We start from the raw sequence: 14,878 nt of genomic DNA, 5'->3' as shown, positions 1-14,878 counted from the left end.
AATGTTACAATAATACAAAAGAATTCTAATTACTATAATATACTCAAACCTATAACAATGTAAAACAGAGGAAGGCAAAAAAATATACACTGCAACTACTAGTTTATTAATCTGTTACATGTTGATTAATTAATATTGATTCATTAAGTTAAAACAAACATTTGTTTGCTTTTTAAAACGTAAAAAAGAATGTAATAGTAAGACAAGAGAAAATAAAATCTGAGTTAGGCTTTGATGAATGATTGGCATTTATATCTCATTCAACATCTTGTTGACTCTACAGCTAAAGAAATTATTAAACCAATCAATCAAATAAGTAAACGGCTGCAGACTTTAGATCTGCATATTGTCCATCTTTACCCATATTTAAATCCTCATCTCTATATTGTAAAATAAAGTGAAAGCTAGCAGTGAAGCATTTCCATGCTGAGATGTGAGAATATGAGAAAATATATCAAGTTACTATTCTATTCTGTACTTTACATTACATTACATGTCATTTACTGCAACAGTCCTACGACCTTTGAAAACCAAGGTACTTATGTACACCTACAAATAATGCATGTATGTAGCGTCATATATATATATATATATACACACACACACACACAGGCACTCAGCAAATATGAATCAAATCTAACGTTACATCATGTTTGCAATAATACATACAATAATAGCCTCATTAGAATTATGTTACTATTATAAATTTATATAAGTATAAGTAAACAGGAAGGTGGACATTCACGTTAAAGTCAAATGCAGAAGTTAAAATCCAAGATTAATGTCTCATGCGTGACTGTGGCATGATTTAATTTCGCTTCAGGTGCAAGTGGAGAGATGTGATTTGAATGAACAACAACACGCAAAACAGAGAGTTCGGATTAATTTGTTAAGTAGCCAACACGACAACAGCTAACGTCTGCAGCCTGAGAAGAAGAACCAGAGCGCGGTGGCGACCAGGTCGGGTGAGCGTTGGAACGGGCGTTGCATAAATTAAAGACTTAAAAACAGGTGTGCGTCGTGACTTTGTGCGTACATGTTGTTGCTAATCCAACAACGAAACGTTTGGGTTAGCATAACAACAGTTAGCGGCTACCACAGGCCCCTTTTCTAGAGCATTTCGGTGGCAGCGCGGGAGCTCGGCTAGCACGCAGGTGGCAAAACGGTCACAACAAACAGCGCTTTGGTTTTTTTTTTTTACCTGTGACGCAGGCGTTCACCGCCGTCGGCTTCTGGGCTGTTACCACGTAGTTATACGACATTTTTGGACAACAACAAAAAACAAACACCAGAGAAGTGTTTTAATCTCGCACAAGTGACAAAATCATTGATAATAAAAACTTCCGGAAGTAGTTAGCGCAGCCGTTTGAGCGTGGAGCGTAGACCGGAAGTGGTAGATGGAGGGAAAGGAGCGCCCCCTGGTGTGTCGGAGGCCTGTTGGTCTCAATGGGTTACACCACCAGCGGTGATAAGGAACATGTACAAAGTACTGGGTTATAACTATGAGCTACTTTAACTTATTTCGAGTATCACTATTTTTTTCCAGTCTTATACTTCTATTCCACAACTATTCAGAGGGAAATTTTGAATGTACATAATACATGTGAAAGTTATAAAGAAATTAATAATATAATATGTCTACATAAAATGATAAGGACAGAGGTTGCCACGCAGGGCCTTTAATACCTCGAGGATCACTAAAACCAATTAGGAAATCGGACACAATATTTAAAATCTTTGCGCAACAGGCCCACTGGTAGGTGTTGCACCACTACTAGCAATGTTAGCATGGAGAGCAGTGCCCTCTGCTGCCTCTTTGGCATTGTTAGAGTTACAATATACAGTATACGTCTCCTGAATACTGTGGGAGGAGAAATATTGCTGTGTATGAGGTGAATAAAGCAGGAAATTCTTTGATGAAACATAAACAATTCTTGAAGATAAACAAACATTTTGCAATGACAACAATAAAAATAGTGTATTACATAATATATTTCATACACGGAGGTCTGATCATACGTTTGTGAAGTATGTCTCATCGTCTATGTTTTATTTTATTTACTTTTTGTGTTGGACGGTTGTTGCTGGTCTCTCGGTAAATATCCGATTCCACTTGAACGCACCACAGCGTGTAGCGCTGTTGCCGTGGAAACGGGACTCCCGGTATCCAACGCTAAGTTTAATAAAACAGTTCTGACACGAGTCTGACATTGAACATAATGGACACTGCAGAGAGTATCGAAGAAACAAACTATACAACTATCGAAGTAACTGTCGTGCGTGGAAATTACCTGCCGAGCTCGTTAAATGTAAGTTACTGTTGTAAAAGAGACTAACTTCACACATGCTAACTAGTTAGCCAACGAACTTAGCTTGAATGCGTAAGTAACGTTAACCCAAACGTTATAGTGTATTCTAATGGTTCACATGTTGTGTTCCCTCTCTCTTCAGCAGGCGAAGAAGACCGGCGTCTTCCAGAGTTCAGTGCAGGTGGAGGTGGACGGAAATGTGCTGGGAGAGTCGGAGAGGAAGGAGGTGGAGCAGGTGGCGCAGCGCGTGGACTATAACTTCACCTGCGGCCTCCTCTGCCGTGGTGACGCGGAGGCGCTCAGCGAGCTCCTCAGCAAACCCCTGATCCGTAAGCTGTGTCCTGGTACCGGACCTGTGGAGATGTGGAAACATCTGGGCTCCACTTTGGTCAAGTCTCGTTTAAAAAAATGCTCTTCTAGCGTCCCTCTTTAAAGCCACACTGAGCTGACAATGTGCACATTTAGTCTGATGTATTGTTATTTTCATTTGTAAAATGTTTTCTATTGCTGCCATGCAACTTTGTACTTGCTCCCCATGTTCATTCATGGTTGTTGTCTAATAGAAACGTCTTAAACGACCGTCAACATCTAAAATATTCAGGTTTTGTCATCGGATGATGGCATTTTCCACGTCTCTGTCTCGATTGTGGTCAGTGACGGTGAGGGAGTTCCTGCCCGAGGAGAAGAAAGCTGTGGCGAGGACGTCGGTGGTGGGCCAAGCTGTGGTCGACCTGCAGCCGCTGCTACAAGGTGCCTGCGGGAGACGAGTCTGCTTTCAGCTGAGCTCAGATCAGCGCATTCCTTTTTAAAAGCAGCACTTTCATAGCTGGAATGATTTGCCCTTCTGTGTTTAGGTCAGTGCAGCTTCTCGGTCAAAGTCCCAGTGAATCCAGTGATCGCCTCCTCGGCCAAAAACACCACCCCGGTTTGTTGATGACTCCCCAATAATATCTCCCACTTATCAGTAAAGCACACCGTGACCTGTTACTTTACATTTCCATTTGCGTGTTAATAGAAGACCATCATGTGTGATTGAAGGGAAATGGTTCGTAGCAGAGTAATCTGATGTTTACATATAATACGTGTGGTCCTAACATTGAATTTTATGTACTTTTGTTTTTGTTTACTATATCTCATTTGAACTCCAATCCGAACTCCTACCGTCCCATTTTAACCGTTGATACTTGTGTTAGTGGACTCGCCATAATAGGGCCACTAATGCAGCCATTCATGCAATGAACTGCCTTTTTTAAGTGCAATTCTTAAAATTAAAAAAGATTTTAAAAGATTATCTTGTGCTATGTGAGGGGTGAAAGAGGCAGAGGCAAGAGTTATCTGTAGATCTTTAGCCATGCCTTTAATATTGCTGGTGTTTATTTAGTGGATAAGCCCTAAACAGACCGTCACATGTGTTCTTTACCAAGTTTCCAGGTCGTTTCCCATTTCACAGAATTCTTTTTTGTAATATTTGTATCCATGATATGAACTCATACCCTTATCACTGGTTCACTCAAAGAGCTGATGAATTGGAAGTGGTTCTTTCTGGATTTCTTAATCAGTTAATGTTCTACAGCCACAGAGTAGCCTGAATGTGGAGACAGCTATTAAAGAGAGACAGCAGCAGTTGGCCAGAAAAGTCCTGTTAAAGTGGAGAAATCGGGTAAATCATCAACTCACCAGAGGACAGTTAGTTTGGCTGGATATCATCGTCATATCATCATCACTAGCACTAGGAAAAGGTGGAAAAGACAGACGAGAATCATTCTAATCTATTCGTGGATTGACTTGGATGGATACAAAAATAATGCCGCTACGAGACCGTGATTGTTCCCCGTGGTCTGACCCCCTCTAGCAGCCCACCCTGTGCGTGCGTGTCAGTGTGACGGATCCGTTGCTCTCGGAGGCCGAGCTGTCATCCTCCAACCTGCTGAGGGTAACCGTGGAGACGGCCTTCTCCATCCCCGAGTCGTGGTCCTTGGAGTCAGGCTCCACTCCCTGCAAATACTCTGCTGCTCTGGAGGTCCCGCTCACTGCACAGGTGAGTGTGTTATTTAGTTTGACAACATAATCTTAAGATGCTAGCGAATTGAACGCGGCGGCTGTTCGATCCCTCCGACCTGCAGAAGGATCAGGTGCTGCTGTTCTGTGAGGGGCAGCTGAAGGCCGGCGGGCAGAGGGAGCCAAATGGTCGACAGAAGAAGAGGCCCCATCAGGCGCTGCTGGTCCCGGCGAACCACTTCCTGCCCGCTGCCTTCCTCCAGGTACAGCCCGGGGAGGAGGAGGACGGCGAGCTGACGGGGGCCGAGGTATGGATGGCCTGGATGGGGAGGGAAGGGCACATTCAGTCAACACATTTACCCATGAACACAGAATTCGCCCCTCGCCTCTGACTCCCGCGTGGGAGCGGACTCCGTTACCGAGTGTCGACTTGTTCCTTCAGGACCAGGCGTTTCGCAAAACTACCGAGATCACAAAGAACAGGGTGAGCTGGGACACGGAGATGCCCTGCTTCCTGGACGCGGGAGGAACCAGCAGGTCTGCTGCACACACACAACACACACTTCCTCCTACTTCACCATGCTGCCTCTTACACACGTTTGTTACATTATGATTTAATACGTTATACACGGTTGTTCTATAAAGGGAAAGTCAGTCACCAGGTTCTTAAGGCTGTGCCTGGGCTTTATTTAGAATAACCACCTTTAAGGATCGTAGAGTGTTCTCTAGAATAAGTCCCGAAGTGATGAAGAGAGACGCTCTCTTCATCTGCTCTCGAATTGCTCGCGAGTGGATTGGTTGCATAAGGAGAACCCGTATGAATAGAACTACAGAGCCAGAAATACAACAGTTTGGAAAAAAATAATCTTAAAATCTGTCCATCGATGTTCAGGCTGCGGCAGAAGATCACAGAGAGCCGACTGTGGCCCCTGGAGATAATGAGGCTGACAAAGGCAGCAGAAACCAAGATGGTGAGACAGCTTTGTAATCTAAGGAGGGGTTCTCTCTCTCTCTCTGTCTCTCTCTGAGCTGTATTGTGTGTGTGCGTGTATAGATTTAAAGATATGGTTAATGACTGATCAAGCAAGTTCACTGTGTGTGTGCACCTGCATGCGTGCGTGTGCGTGTGTGTGTGAGAGCAGCTAGCTGAGGGGAACCTGGAGATCCCCTTCCACGGTGTGGCGTTTGTGGACATGGGGCGGCTTCTGTTCCCTGGAGTCCGCCGCATCCGAGGAGCCTACAGCATCCAAACCTTCTCCGAGGCTGAGTTGCTGAAAAAGGTGGATCAGACGTACAACTTTCAGTTTTGTTAATTAACTCGTAGTTTTTTTTTATCCACTTTCTGGAACCAACGAGTCTGATGGAATGATCAATACCAGCTCCGCCCCGGCGGGCCCAGGACGTAAATAAGTTGTTTCTTATCGATCTTTTACTTCAAGGCCAAGCGGAGTGTCAGTGTGCTAAAGGAGCACGTCAAGTTGGCAGCCAACCAGGTCAAAGGTCGTACCGGCTCAGCCGCGGGCTCCCACAAGGCGAGGGCGCGCGGAGCGAAGGAGTCCAAAGAGCCGGCCAAAAAGGTCGGGAAGGCTGACATGGTGGGAGGAGATTTTCCACTTTTACATTTGTTCACATGCATTTTCAGGAGCTTGGCGAGTTCTGTAAAATAAGTCCACAAAAGTTTCGAAGAGCTTTTCAACCTCGGGCCAAACAGGATAACTTTTATTCTCTATCTCAGACAAAGGATCGTCTCTTATAGATTCATTGTTAGCTGCCTTATTGATGCTGAACATGGTGCAGTCCACACTTTACGACGCTGATGTCACCTGTTTCCATTCCAGCAGCACCCTGGCAGTCAGAGCAGAATTGCTGCAGCTGACGTGGGGGCCAACGGGGGGGCCGAAAGTGAGCTGCACCTCAATTTGGAGGCAAATGTAAGCTTTCAGGGAACAACAACAACAACTCTGTACCGTATTACACCATCGTTTACTTTTAAATGTGGTCATAGTTACAGTCTAATATATACGGTGTTAGCTTCTTATTCCTGTTTGTTGCAGATGTATGCCGAGGCCAGAACTTATATTATCATTGAGATAACCTTGGAGAAACCGCTTGTATCCAAAACCCCCGCAGAGGAGCTGTCCAGTAGGTAATGTGTTGGATCAATCCTCCCGGGCTCAGCAAGTGTGACTGCCTCATTTTCAGGCTCCGTTTCTACGCCAAAGTCCAGGCTGTGCTGAGATGTCTTTGTATTTCCTGCAGGGTGAGGGCGTTGATCCCTCCCAAACCTCCACACCCAGCGGGTCCCAGCAGAGCAGAAAGAGTGAGACACACGCACACACACACACACGCACGCACAGACACACAAAATGAACCACACACCAGCGGAGAGTCTGCCCTTCTCGCTGATCTCTCCCCGCGGGGTGCGTCTTCCCGCAGGCCGTGCTGGACTTCCACAGGCAGGTGGGCAACGTGGTGACCCATGTCTCGGACCAGTACGGGGAATTGTTGGCGGCCGGGTGCGAGCCGTCGGAAAACCTCAGCCGGGAGCAGATGTACGTTGAGCTGATGGGATCGCTCAACGACTCCGGGAGATACTGCGCCTTCAAGGAGCAGATGAAGGTCGGAACACGCCGCCTCAGTCGATGGATAAAACTAAGAGTCCAGAGCTGTGGCCCAGCGGGGTTGTTTTTTTTTTTATTGTAGAGGTGGCTCTTCTGTGACTATTTGACAACATACGTATGTGTGTGTGTGTGTGTGTGTCTGTGTGTGTGTAGCATTCGGTGGTGAGGATCGTACGTGACAAAATGCAGCGGACGCAGCCCATCGATGACCCTCAGGAGCTCAGACGCTTTGTCAGCAAGCTCTATGTCTACCTGGTGGACGAGATGCACGTAGCTCACAACAAGGTAACGCACACACACAAAGTGTGTGTGTTTCTACTGTAGATCTAAATGTATCTTCCCCCCCCCCCCCCTCACCAGATCTACTCACATGACGTTGTTGATGACTCACCGGATGAGATCCAGTTGAGTTCTTCTCAGCTCAGACATTTTGCCAGAGAGGCTCAGCTCATTGGAGATCATCAGAAGGCTGTGGAGCACTACCAAGAGGTACAATAGCAGTAGCAGTCTTCCTCGCCTCCTTTTTTTCCTCCTCGCTCATAATAAATGAGGAAAAGAGCTTGCTGGACAACTTTGCAGATTCTAAATGAATTCCTTAATGTTCACGTTCGGATTCTCAGCAAACGCTGCAGCTTATTAGTGTTTGTGTGTTTGTTTCGTGGTCAGGATCTCTCTGCAGATGATGACTGGATAAGATAATGTTGAAAGGCCTGAACTCTTGTTTTTTGTTTGTCCTCCAGTTGGTGGTGAGGGAGCCGACTGACGCCTCCCACAAGTTTGAGTGGGGGGGACTTTACATGCTGACCGGAGACTACATGAAGGCCAGAGAGTGCTTCCATGACGCCGTGTCCGTCCAGCAGGCACACAGGCCCAGGTTAGAAAGATATCAATGAGAAAAATATATATTTAGGTCAAATATAGCAACAGAGCCACAACTCACCTCCACCTCATCACTTATTGTCCATAACTAACTGCGTGACATCACAAACCGATACTGCGTGGAAGGGTAGAATCTGGAGCTCGACGTCGTTTTTCTTCGGGAGGTGACTCACGGTTATATCGAGTGATCTCAAGTCGAGACCTGCGTGTCCGTGTTTCTCCTTGTTTCTCCAGCCTGATGATGTGCGGCGTCTTGGCGGCGATGTTTGAGGGTCACGAGGAGGCCCGGACCTTCCTGGAGAGAGCCGCCAGCATAGAGCCGCCCAGCGTGGTGGCCTGGACGCTGCTGGGTGAGTCCTGGTCACACTGGTCACTGTGAGCCACAGAACACATACTGGAGGGGCTCCTCCACCGGGAGAATGTAAACCAACAATATCTTAATTTACTCATCACAAGATGTTCCCTCGTTTCTTTGATTCCTATTTTAAGGCAGTATTGACATTCCTTAACACTGTGGGAAAATCTCACTTTTTAAGATCATTTTCAATTTAGGAGTCTAAAAACATTCTCTACAGTTTATGGTTGAAAAACATTATTATCAGCCGTCTGGATCTCTGACCATAATCGACTGAGACAGATGCTTTCTGGGAGTTGCATAGCCGGATTTCAGGTTTCTATCTCTGCTGCCCAGGTTTGCACCACGAGATCCAGAGCGAATCCATCCTGGCAGAGAGCGCTTTCCTGGAGGCCAGAAGGCAGCTGAGGGCGAACGAAGGAAAGAAGCAAACACAGAGCGGGAAGGAGGTGGAGGAGGAGTCGGAGGCGGAAAAAGAGACGAAGGAGACAAATGAGGAGGAGGCGGAGAAAGGGACTAAGGAGGCAAATGAGGAGGAGGAGGAGGCGGAGAAAGGGACTAAGGAGGCAAATGAGGAGGAGGAGGATGAGGAGAAAGACACAGCTGCATGTCCGTCTCCCAGCGATAAGGAAGGTGAGCGGGATAACGGGTGCGACGCCTCTTCATCTGGGTGAACTCACGTGTTGAGAAGTCTGTTTACACTATTAAACATAAAAGAGGCCACTCTCGTCCTAAAGGATGTTATTATGAAACACACTGAGATCTGTTAATGATCACATCCAACTTATTTTTTTATGAGTAGAATTTACTATGAATATAGTATAAATGATCCCTTCAGTCTGGGCTGCAGTCATTGGCGTCATTCTCTCTCAGACCCACAGTGCAGAGACCAGGACCAGGACCAGGACCAGGACTCGGAGGTGCAAGGAAAGCCTCCAGTGAACGTGAGCGCCAGCTCCATATCAGCTCCAGCTAAACCCTCCTCCACCATTTACACCGAGGCGGCTCAGTTCCTGCTGCAGAACTCTGCTCTGCAGGTAAAGAACACTCGGTGGCTTTGTGAGTCTTAGTTCTGGAGCCGAATGGATTAACGACCGCCATCGATAACTCTTCATCTGTTATGTTTAAGTGAAGCCAGATGTTTGTCTCTCCCACACACTTAAGCCGACAGCTTCTTCGTCCAACACTGTTCTCAGATCCCTGCTGGGTCTCCGTAGACTCTACTGAGACTGAACAGTGTCTCCTAGCAGGCTCACATTAGTTTGATAGTCAGCCGTCCCTGTCCCTCCCGTGGTCAGATGGCGGAGCGCGCTCTGTCCCTGGAGCTGCTGTCCGACGCCGGCCCCAGCGTCTCCTACCCTCTCCTCCTGGCCCGGCTGCAGCTGCTCCGAGCGGACTACCGCGGCGCCGCCAACAGCCTCCGGGAGGCGTTGTTCACCAGCGACGCGTGGGCGCTGAACGGTCACTGCCAATTCCTGCTCGGGGCCTTCACTGACGCCCGGAGGAGCTACGAGTGGAGCCTGAACTTCCCGCAGCCGCCATCAGACTGTGACTTGGTCCTCCTGCGCCTGGGATCCATCTACCTCCAGCAGGAGAAGGTCAGATGATCCCCCTGAAACGCCCCCCCCCGTGTGAACAACCGAGGGAGGGAGCGCGTCTCGGGGCAGAAATCCCAGAATCCCCATTTAATGTCTTGCATTTCACTGCAAACCATCTGGTGTGAAGCCACTAATTGCAGTGTAAATAAATCCCTTTTTAGTGTGCCTTTTTGTTTTGTTTTATCTTTCAGTATGAGCAAGCCAAAGGCGTGTACCTGCGGGCTTGTGAGGAGTCTCCGTCCTGCCTCACATGGCTGGGCCTGGGCACCGCCTGTTACCGGGTAAAATCCCATCCCCACACATGCAGACACGGTTGTATTCTGCATTTGAAAGCACACAGAGCGGTTTTTATTTAGTCGGCGTTTGAGGCGTTGAGGTTACACTGCCCTCATTCTACTGTGAACGGAGCTCAGGTTACTGAAGTGTTCTGTGTACATCTGTACACAGCTGTGGGCTGGTTTTCTTTTGCTTTGTGTGGAGGCGAGCCCTGTGTGTGTGTGTGTGTGTGTTTTGTAGCTGGAGGAGCTGTGTGCTGCTGAGGAAGCTCTGACTGAGGCCAACCACCGGAACTGGCAGAACGCAGAGGTGTGGGCTTACCTGTCTCTGGTCTGCCTCAGGGTGAGTGCTGACCTGGAAAAACACACCCAGTGTCCCAGTTAAGGCTCGGCCTCGTCAGAGTGGGGACAAGAATCCCTAAAAATCAAAGAAAGCTGTGCACTTGTATATTATTGTCGCTTTTATCACCTTATAATACTTCCATGGGCTCTATGCTGTGATCCTGTAGCGTGGTGGAGTTATTAACGTTTGTCAGCCAAGTACTTTGACATAAACAGAATTTCACATATACTTATTTATCATTGCAAAAACAGAGGGAACCACTGTTCCTCAACATGAAAACGTTTGAGATTGTAAGCTTTAAGTTCTTTGCTCAATTCTCAATTCTATGTATACTTTTCACTCTTTGTCAGTGACACGAGAATAAAAACATGAGGTTCACCTTTTCTCTGTCTGCCACTGGGTTTTCCCACGCCGGTCACAGGAACCTGAACTAACCGCCGAATGGACCTTTTGTTTTCAGTCGGGCAGACGAGAGGAAGCGGAGCAGTTCCACAAACATGCAAAAAGGGTGAGTTCGTCTGCGGTTTTAAATCATTGTAATTAACATTAATAATATATTCATATTTAACAATATTAATAATGATTAACAAATCATTCAACAAATCTAGCTGTTATTTGTCACTAAGACCTGAAAGGCCAATACTTATTTAATATTTCACAGTAAGACCCCCCCCCCCCCCTCCCATCTAATGAAAAGCTTTTCTCAAATCTTGGCATTTAGTTCGACCTGCAGGAGGAGCCGTTGCTCAAAGAGTTCTCCGAGCTGAAGGAGAAGCTCCGCTTCACTCCGCTGGCGTCCTGCTTTGGGAACAGCTCGTGAAGTACATTTCATACAAAACACACAAAACACGTTTTTATTGTATTTTTAAGCATGTAACACGGTCAGATTTTCCAGTTCTAGTAACTGTAATCAAGTCAAACAATGTTCAGCATTACAGACAAACTCAAAGCAACGCAAATAGTCACAAATGTGTACAAAACAACTGCAATATTCTTTTTTTTAAATGTACCGCATGAGGAAGAGAAAAGGTAAAAGGGCAAGTGGTATCACAGAATATTAGAAACCGTCCCACGCCGCTTTCACCTGCAGAGACCTCGTAGTGCTAAAACGTCTCAGCAGATTTTGGCACAATCCTTCCTGCGCTGGAAAGGAAATGTTCTGTTCAACGTGTCCCGTCAAATGTATTTATAATGCATATTTGACATTAAATGTCCTATTTTAAACGAGTGTCCCCAGAGTGCCATTGGTATTTTCTTTGGAATCAGTCTGAGATGCATTGGAATACTGCTCCTGGACACTGTCCCCCTGCACGTGGGACGTCTCTGCTGTCCACGTGGAGCCCTTTCATTGCCTTCCTCTGTCGGTGGGGTCACTGTCTGACCCGAGCAAACAGCTCCCGCAGCCACGGCGAGTCCTCGTAGAGGCGGGGGTCACCCAGGTACTCTGACGTCCTCTTGTACAGGTAGTAGTACAGCACAGAGGCTGTGGGGGGAAGGGTTTCATCAGAAATATGTAGAAAACAGTAGTATTAGTGTTTTTATTCAGTCATCACACCCAACACAATAAATAAAGCCTTTATACGGTATTACTTAAAGGATACAAGGGTGATGCTTATATACTCATATCGTAAGTTCTAATCAGTAAATTAAATGACAGCATCACGACTAACCCCTAAACAAATGAAGTATAGAATTTCTCTTCCATCTCTAATAAGCCAATTTAATGGAGGATTAACTGCACATTACTCCCATTTCTGCAAACTCATATTCTTCTTTAAGAATACAAGAAAATCCACTTGGCTCCATTTAAAGAGTCCATCCCACTGGATCCAAAATCCATCATCACAATGGTGATGACTCATTTTATTTATGTATTTACAGTTCACAGTGTCCTCAGAAGTGTGTCTTCAGCAGAGTCTGCGTGGGTCTTAAGTAGCAGACATAAAACGTGCCCACAGTCCATCCTCACACATAACAAGCAATGGGAGGAGAACAACAGGGAGACCACTAATCCTGTTATGCACTTATGAGCTTACACGCGTATGTAAAGCACACCCAGGGTGGTGACGGGGGCAACAGGCTCTCTGTGGAATGTGCTTTTGGTTGGATGTCTGTGAAAAGTCGTCCGGTTCAAGTTTTGTTGTTGTTTTCTAAGATAAAACAACAAAACAGCTGATAACTTTCAAGGTGCTTTTGAATTGTTGAGATTATCTCTGACGAACGAGGTTTGTTTTCCCCATAATCGTGTTGTCAAGGGAACCAGTAAAGTGAGCGCGTCACATCTGACGTGCAGCTTCTCTTCTCCTCAACCTTCTACAGCGATGACTCGCCTTCTATCGACAGCGGTAGACTTTGAAAGTAAAGTTCATCTTACCGACTCTCTGGAACACGAACAGCACCTGAAGGCCGTCCGTCCAAATGAATCTGTTGGTGTTCAGCCAGCGTAGATTCTGGAGAGAATAAGCAGAAAACATTGAGTGAGTCGTTTTGATGTCAAATAGCTTCATAAAAAAAATGTTTTTAAATGGAGGTAAAACACTAAGTTCCAATTTACTCACTATTATTAAACATATTTTGTGCCAAAGCTACAAATAGAACAAGCCCGCAAGTTCCCCTCCACGTGAGTGTCTCTCAAAGCCCGTATGAATGTTTTATCACTACATAACTTAACTAAGCAGGTGGCCTGGTCGTTATATACAGAAATAACATGACTTTTTACAATCAGCACAAGGCTAAGGTTCCTTTAGCTGCTCTCACAAAGTACTTAGGCAACGGGATGATCTCCTTTGCTCGTGCAGGTTGAACTTTGACACTCTTTTTGTACCAGAAGCAAATGTGACTGCATGTGGCCGGACTTCCTGGTATTTCAAGCATACCCCATTTGACGTTTAAATGAATTGGGACGTGGTAAAAAAAAACAACAATCTGGCATGATAAATATGATGGGACCATGGGTAATGGGACATTTCGTGTTTGTATTATTTGTTTTTGTGGTTTTAATTTAACCTCCGAGGTCAACGGAAATGACCGAGTGTGACCACGGGGGGGGGCTTTTGATCCTAATTCACCTCCGTCCATTTGTGCGCAAACCACTCGTACCATAAGCCAGGAGTGGAGTATGATGCTGAAGGTCAAATAGAGAGCAGAGAGCACCAGCGCGCCTCTGAAGCGCTCCAGCAGGATGGCGACCAGGCCGATCTGGAACACGTAGGTGTTGAACAGCATCAGCAGAATGATGATCAGGTTGAACAGGATGCTGATGTCCTGGATTCTGTTGAGTGGAAAGCACGCAGGGCAACAGAGAAGGACCAGAGAGGAGAAAGGTTACTGTCTTTGGACCTCTCGGACACACGGTTTTTAAGCCGGGGGGGCGAAGCGGTGAGGAACTCACATGAAAAGCACCAGCTGGACCGCCGGCTCGTGCCTCAGCAGCTCGCTGAAGGAGTTGACGAAGAGGTCGAAGGAGAGCAGGCTCAGCTGGATCAGTAGCACCAGCGAGTAGTTGCTGGTCTGCAGCGTCTCCGGCCCGAAGGCGGGGCGCCCCGGCGGACTGTGGCGGTTCCACGCCGGATCCAAGGCTGCAACGCACGCGCACTACATAAGAACATCAATCCCACTGGCGAAGGCCCAGACCGCTCGGGGGCTCCGGGGGGGGGTGGGGGCTCCAAAGCCAAAAAGGAGTCCTGTTTACTTGGGGGAGATTGGAGTCCCTTCGAAGCGCGAAACGGAGTCTGGTTTTGGGAAGATCTGCGTGGAGCTCGCAGGTGTCCACATGTCCGATGGGATTTCTACCGCCGCCACATCCACGGACTCGAGCCGCTCAGTCTGTGGCGGAAGATAAATCCAGCAGAGGCTCTGTGGAGAGAGAGAAGGACACGTTGGCTTTCTGCTGAAGAACACAACTCCTTAAAGGAAAAAAACATCTAACTTATGATGGCCTGAAATCAACGCAGCGTCGGCCATTCTTATGTGAACCGCTGCAGCCGGCTGACTTCCAGAAAGCCAAACCCAAATCCCCGGGGTGAGGTGTTCCCACGAGGGCTGAAAGGAGTAGTGGAGGTGTAACGTGAAGATGCATAGAGGGTCAGACCGGTGGAGGAGGAGGAGCTTGATGCTTCCTCCTCACTCTCTTTACCGTGTAGGGAATATTTTTGCTACCGGGTTGTTTTCTGTAACTGGTGTAGAATTAAAGCATTTAATTAGCCAGTTAGCACACCCATGTTTTAACGCTACAGAAATGAGCCGAACAGGCCTCCATCCGACTCCCCCCCCGTCGCTCTGGTGGAGTCGCTGTGAAGTGAAAGATATCCACCGTGTCCCATATATGTTACGGGACTGTATTATTCAGCTTGTGTTGCTCAAAGCGGGCCGAAAGACATGGGAGTAAGTTGACAGCCGTTGTCCCCTTCCATAAATCATGACTCAAGATAATCCTCTAACCTCGTTATGAGCACAGAACAAGGTCACCGCACAGTCACGTTATTCTGGAGAGAAACGGAC

At 46.9% G+C, this 14,878-nt stretch overlaps 3 protein-coding genes across 5 annotated transcripts in view; 1 reads left to right on the top strand and 2 right to left on the bottom strand.

Moving 5' to 3' along the window:
• Nucleotides 1-1,393, bottom strand: part of ddb1 (damage-specific DNA binding protein 1) — a 33,672-nt gene extending 32,279 nt beyond the window's left edge. Inside the window, exon 1 of one of the 2 annotated variants that reach the window (XR_009956045.1) lies at nucleotides 1,202-1,392. Coding sequence is in view for 1 of the 2 variants with exons in the window: in XM_062561886.1 (XP_062417870.1) it covers nucleotides 1,202-1,262 (61 nt within the window). In the remaining variant the exon portion in view is untranslated. Of the gene's footprint in view, nucleotides 1-1,201 lie in introns of both variants that reach the window. The other variant, XM_062561886.1, reaches the window with a different exon arrangement.
• Nucleotides 1,394-2,032: 639 nt separating this feature from the next.
• cfap70 (cilia and flagella associated protein 70) lies at nucleotides 2,033-11,602 on the top strand. 2 transcript variants are annotated; one of them, XM_037486814.2, is made up of 25 exons: nucleotides 2,033-2,309; nucleotides 2,452-2,638; nucleotides 2,964-3,059; nucleotides 3,164-3,234; nucleotides 4,162-4,347; nucleotides 4,433-4,615; nucleotides 4,750-4,844; nucleotides 5,200-5,278; nucleotides 5,450-5,587; nucleotides 5,747-5,884; nucleotides 6,149-6,238; nucleotides 6,362-6,453; nucleotides 6,567-6,627; nucleotides 6,744-6,926; nucleotides 7,082-7,213; nucleotides 7,289-7,417; nucleotides 7,669-7,802; nucleotides 8,042-8,157; nucleotides 8,499-8,795; nucleotides 9,036-9,199; nucleotides 9,461-9,760; nucleotides 9,952-10,041; nucleotides 10,277-10,378; nucleotides 10,839-10,886; nucleotides 11,100-11,602. In XM_037486814.2, the coding sequence occupies exons 1-25, from the start codon at nucleotides 2,220-2,222 to the stop codon at nucleotides 11,196-11,198; spliced, it is 3,300 nt and encodes a 1,099-aa protein (XP_037342711.2). In that variant the 5' UTR covers nucleotides 2,033-2,219; the 3' UTR covers nucleotides 11,199-11,602. The 2 variants fall into 2 exon arrangements, with proteins under 2 accessions (XP_037342711.2, XP_037342703.2); XM_037486806.2 differs by having other exon boundaries at nucleotides 6,146-6,238.
• On the bottom strand, nucleotides 11,536-14,598 carry LOC119195880 (transmembrane protein 138-like). Its single transcript, XM_037451204.2, has 5 exons — nucleotides 14,595-14,598; nucleotides 13,770-13,956; nucleotides 13,478-13,649; nucleotides 12,753-12,828; nucleotides 11,536-11,861 (listed from the first exon to the last, which is right to left on the bottom strand). Exons 1-5 carry the CDS (start codon nucleotides 14,596-14,598, stop codon nucleotides 11,749-11,751), a joined length of 552 nt encoding a protein of 183 aa, XP_037307101.2. The 3' UTR covers nucleotides 11,536-11,748.
• Nucleotides 14,599-14,878: the final 280 nt, after the last annotated feature.

This window comes from Pungitius pungitius, chromosome 4, assembly GCF_949316345.1.
Source record: "Pungitius pungitius chromosome 4, fPunPun2.1, whole genome shotgun sequence".
Classification (NCBI taxonomy): Eukaryota; Metazoa; Chordata; class Actinopteri; order Perciformes; family Gasterosteidae; genus Pungitius; species Pungitius pungitius.
This window is presented reverse-complemented; position numbering and strand designations above follow the sequence as displayed.

What these genes read in the sequence shown, in the direction of transcription:
- cfap70 (XM_037486806.2), top strand. Translation starts at nt 2,220, where the DNA reads ATGGACACTGCAGAGAGTATCGAAGAAACAAACTATACAACTATCGAA. An exon ending in CCTGCAGCCGCTGCTACAAG is followed by an intron (nt 3,060 to 3,163) that starts GTGCCTGCGGGA and finishes TTCTGTGTTTAG; the next exon opens with GTCAGTGCAGCTTCTCGGTC. An exon ending in AGGCAGCAGAAACCAAGATG is followed by an intron (nt 5,279 to 5,449) that starts GTGAGACAGCTT and finishes GTGTGAGAGCAG; the next exon opens with CTAGCTGAGGGGAACCTGGA.
- LOC119195880 (XM_037451204.2), bottom strand. An exon ending in GTCCAGCTGGTGCTTTTCAT is followed by an intron (nt 13,650 to 13,769) that starts GTGAGTTCCTCA and finishes TCCACTCAACAG; the next exon opens with AATCCAGGACATCAGCATCC. An exon ending in TACTCCACTCCTGGCTTATG is followed by an intron (nt 12,829 to 13,477) that starts GTACGAGTGGTT and finishes TATTCTCTCCAG; the next exon opens with AATCTACGCTGGCTGAACAC.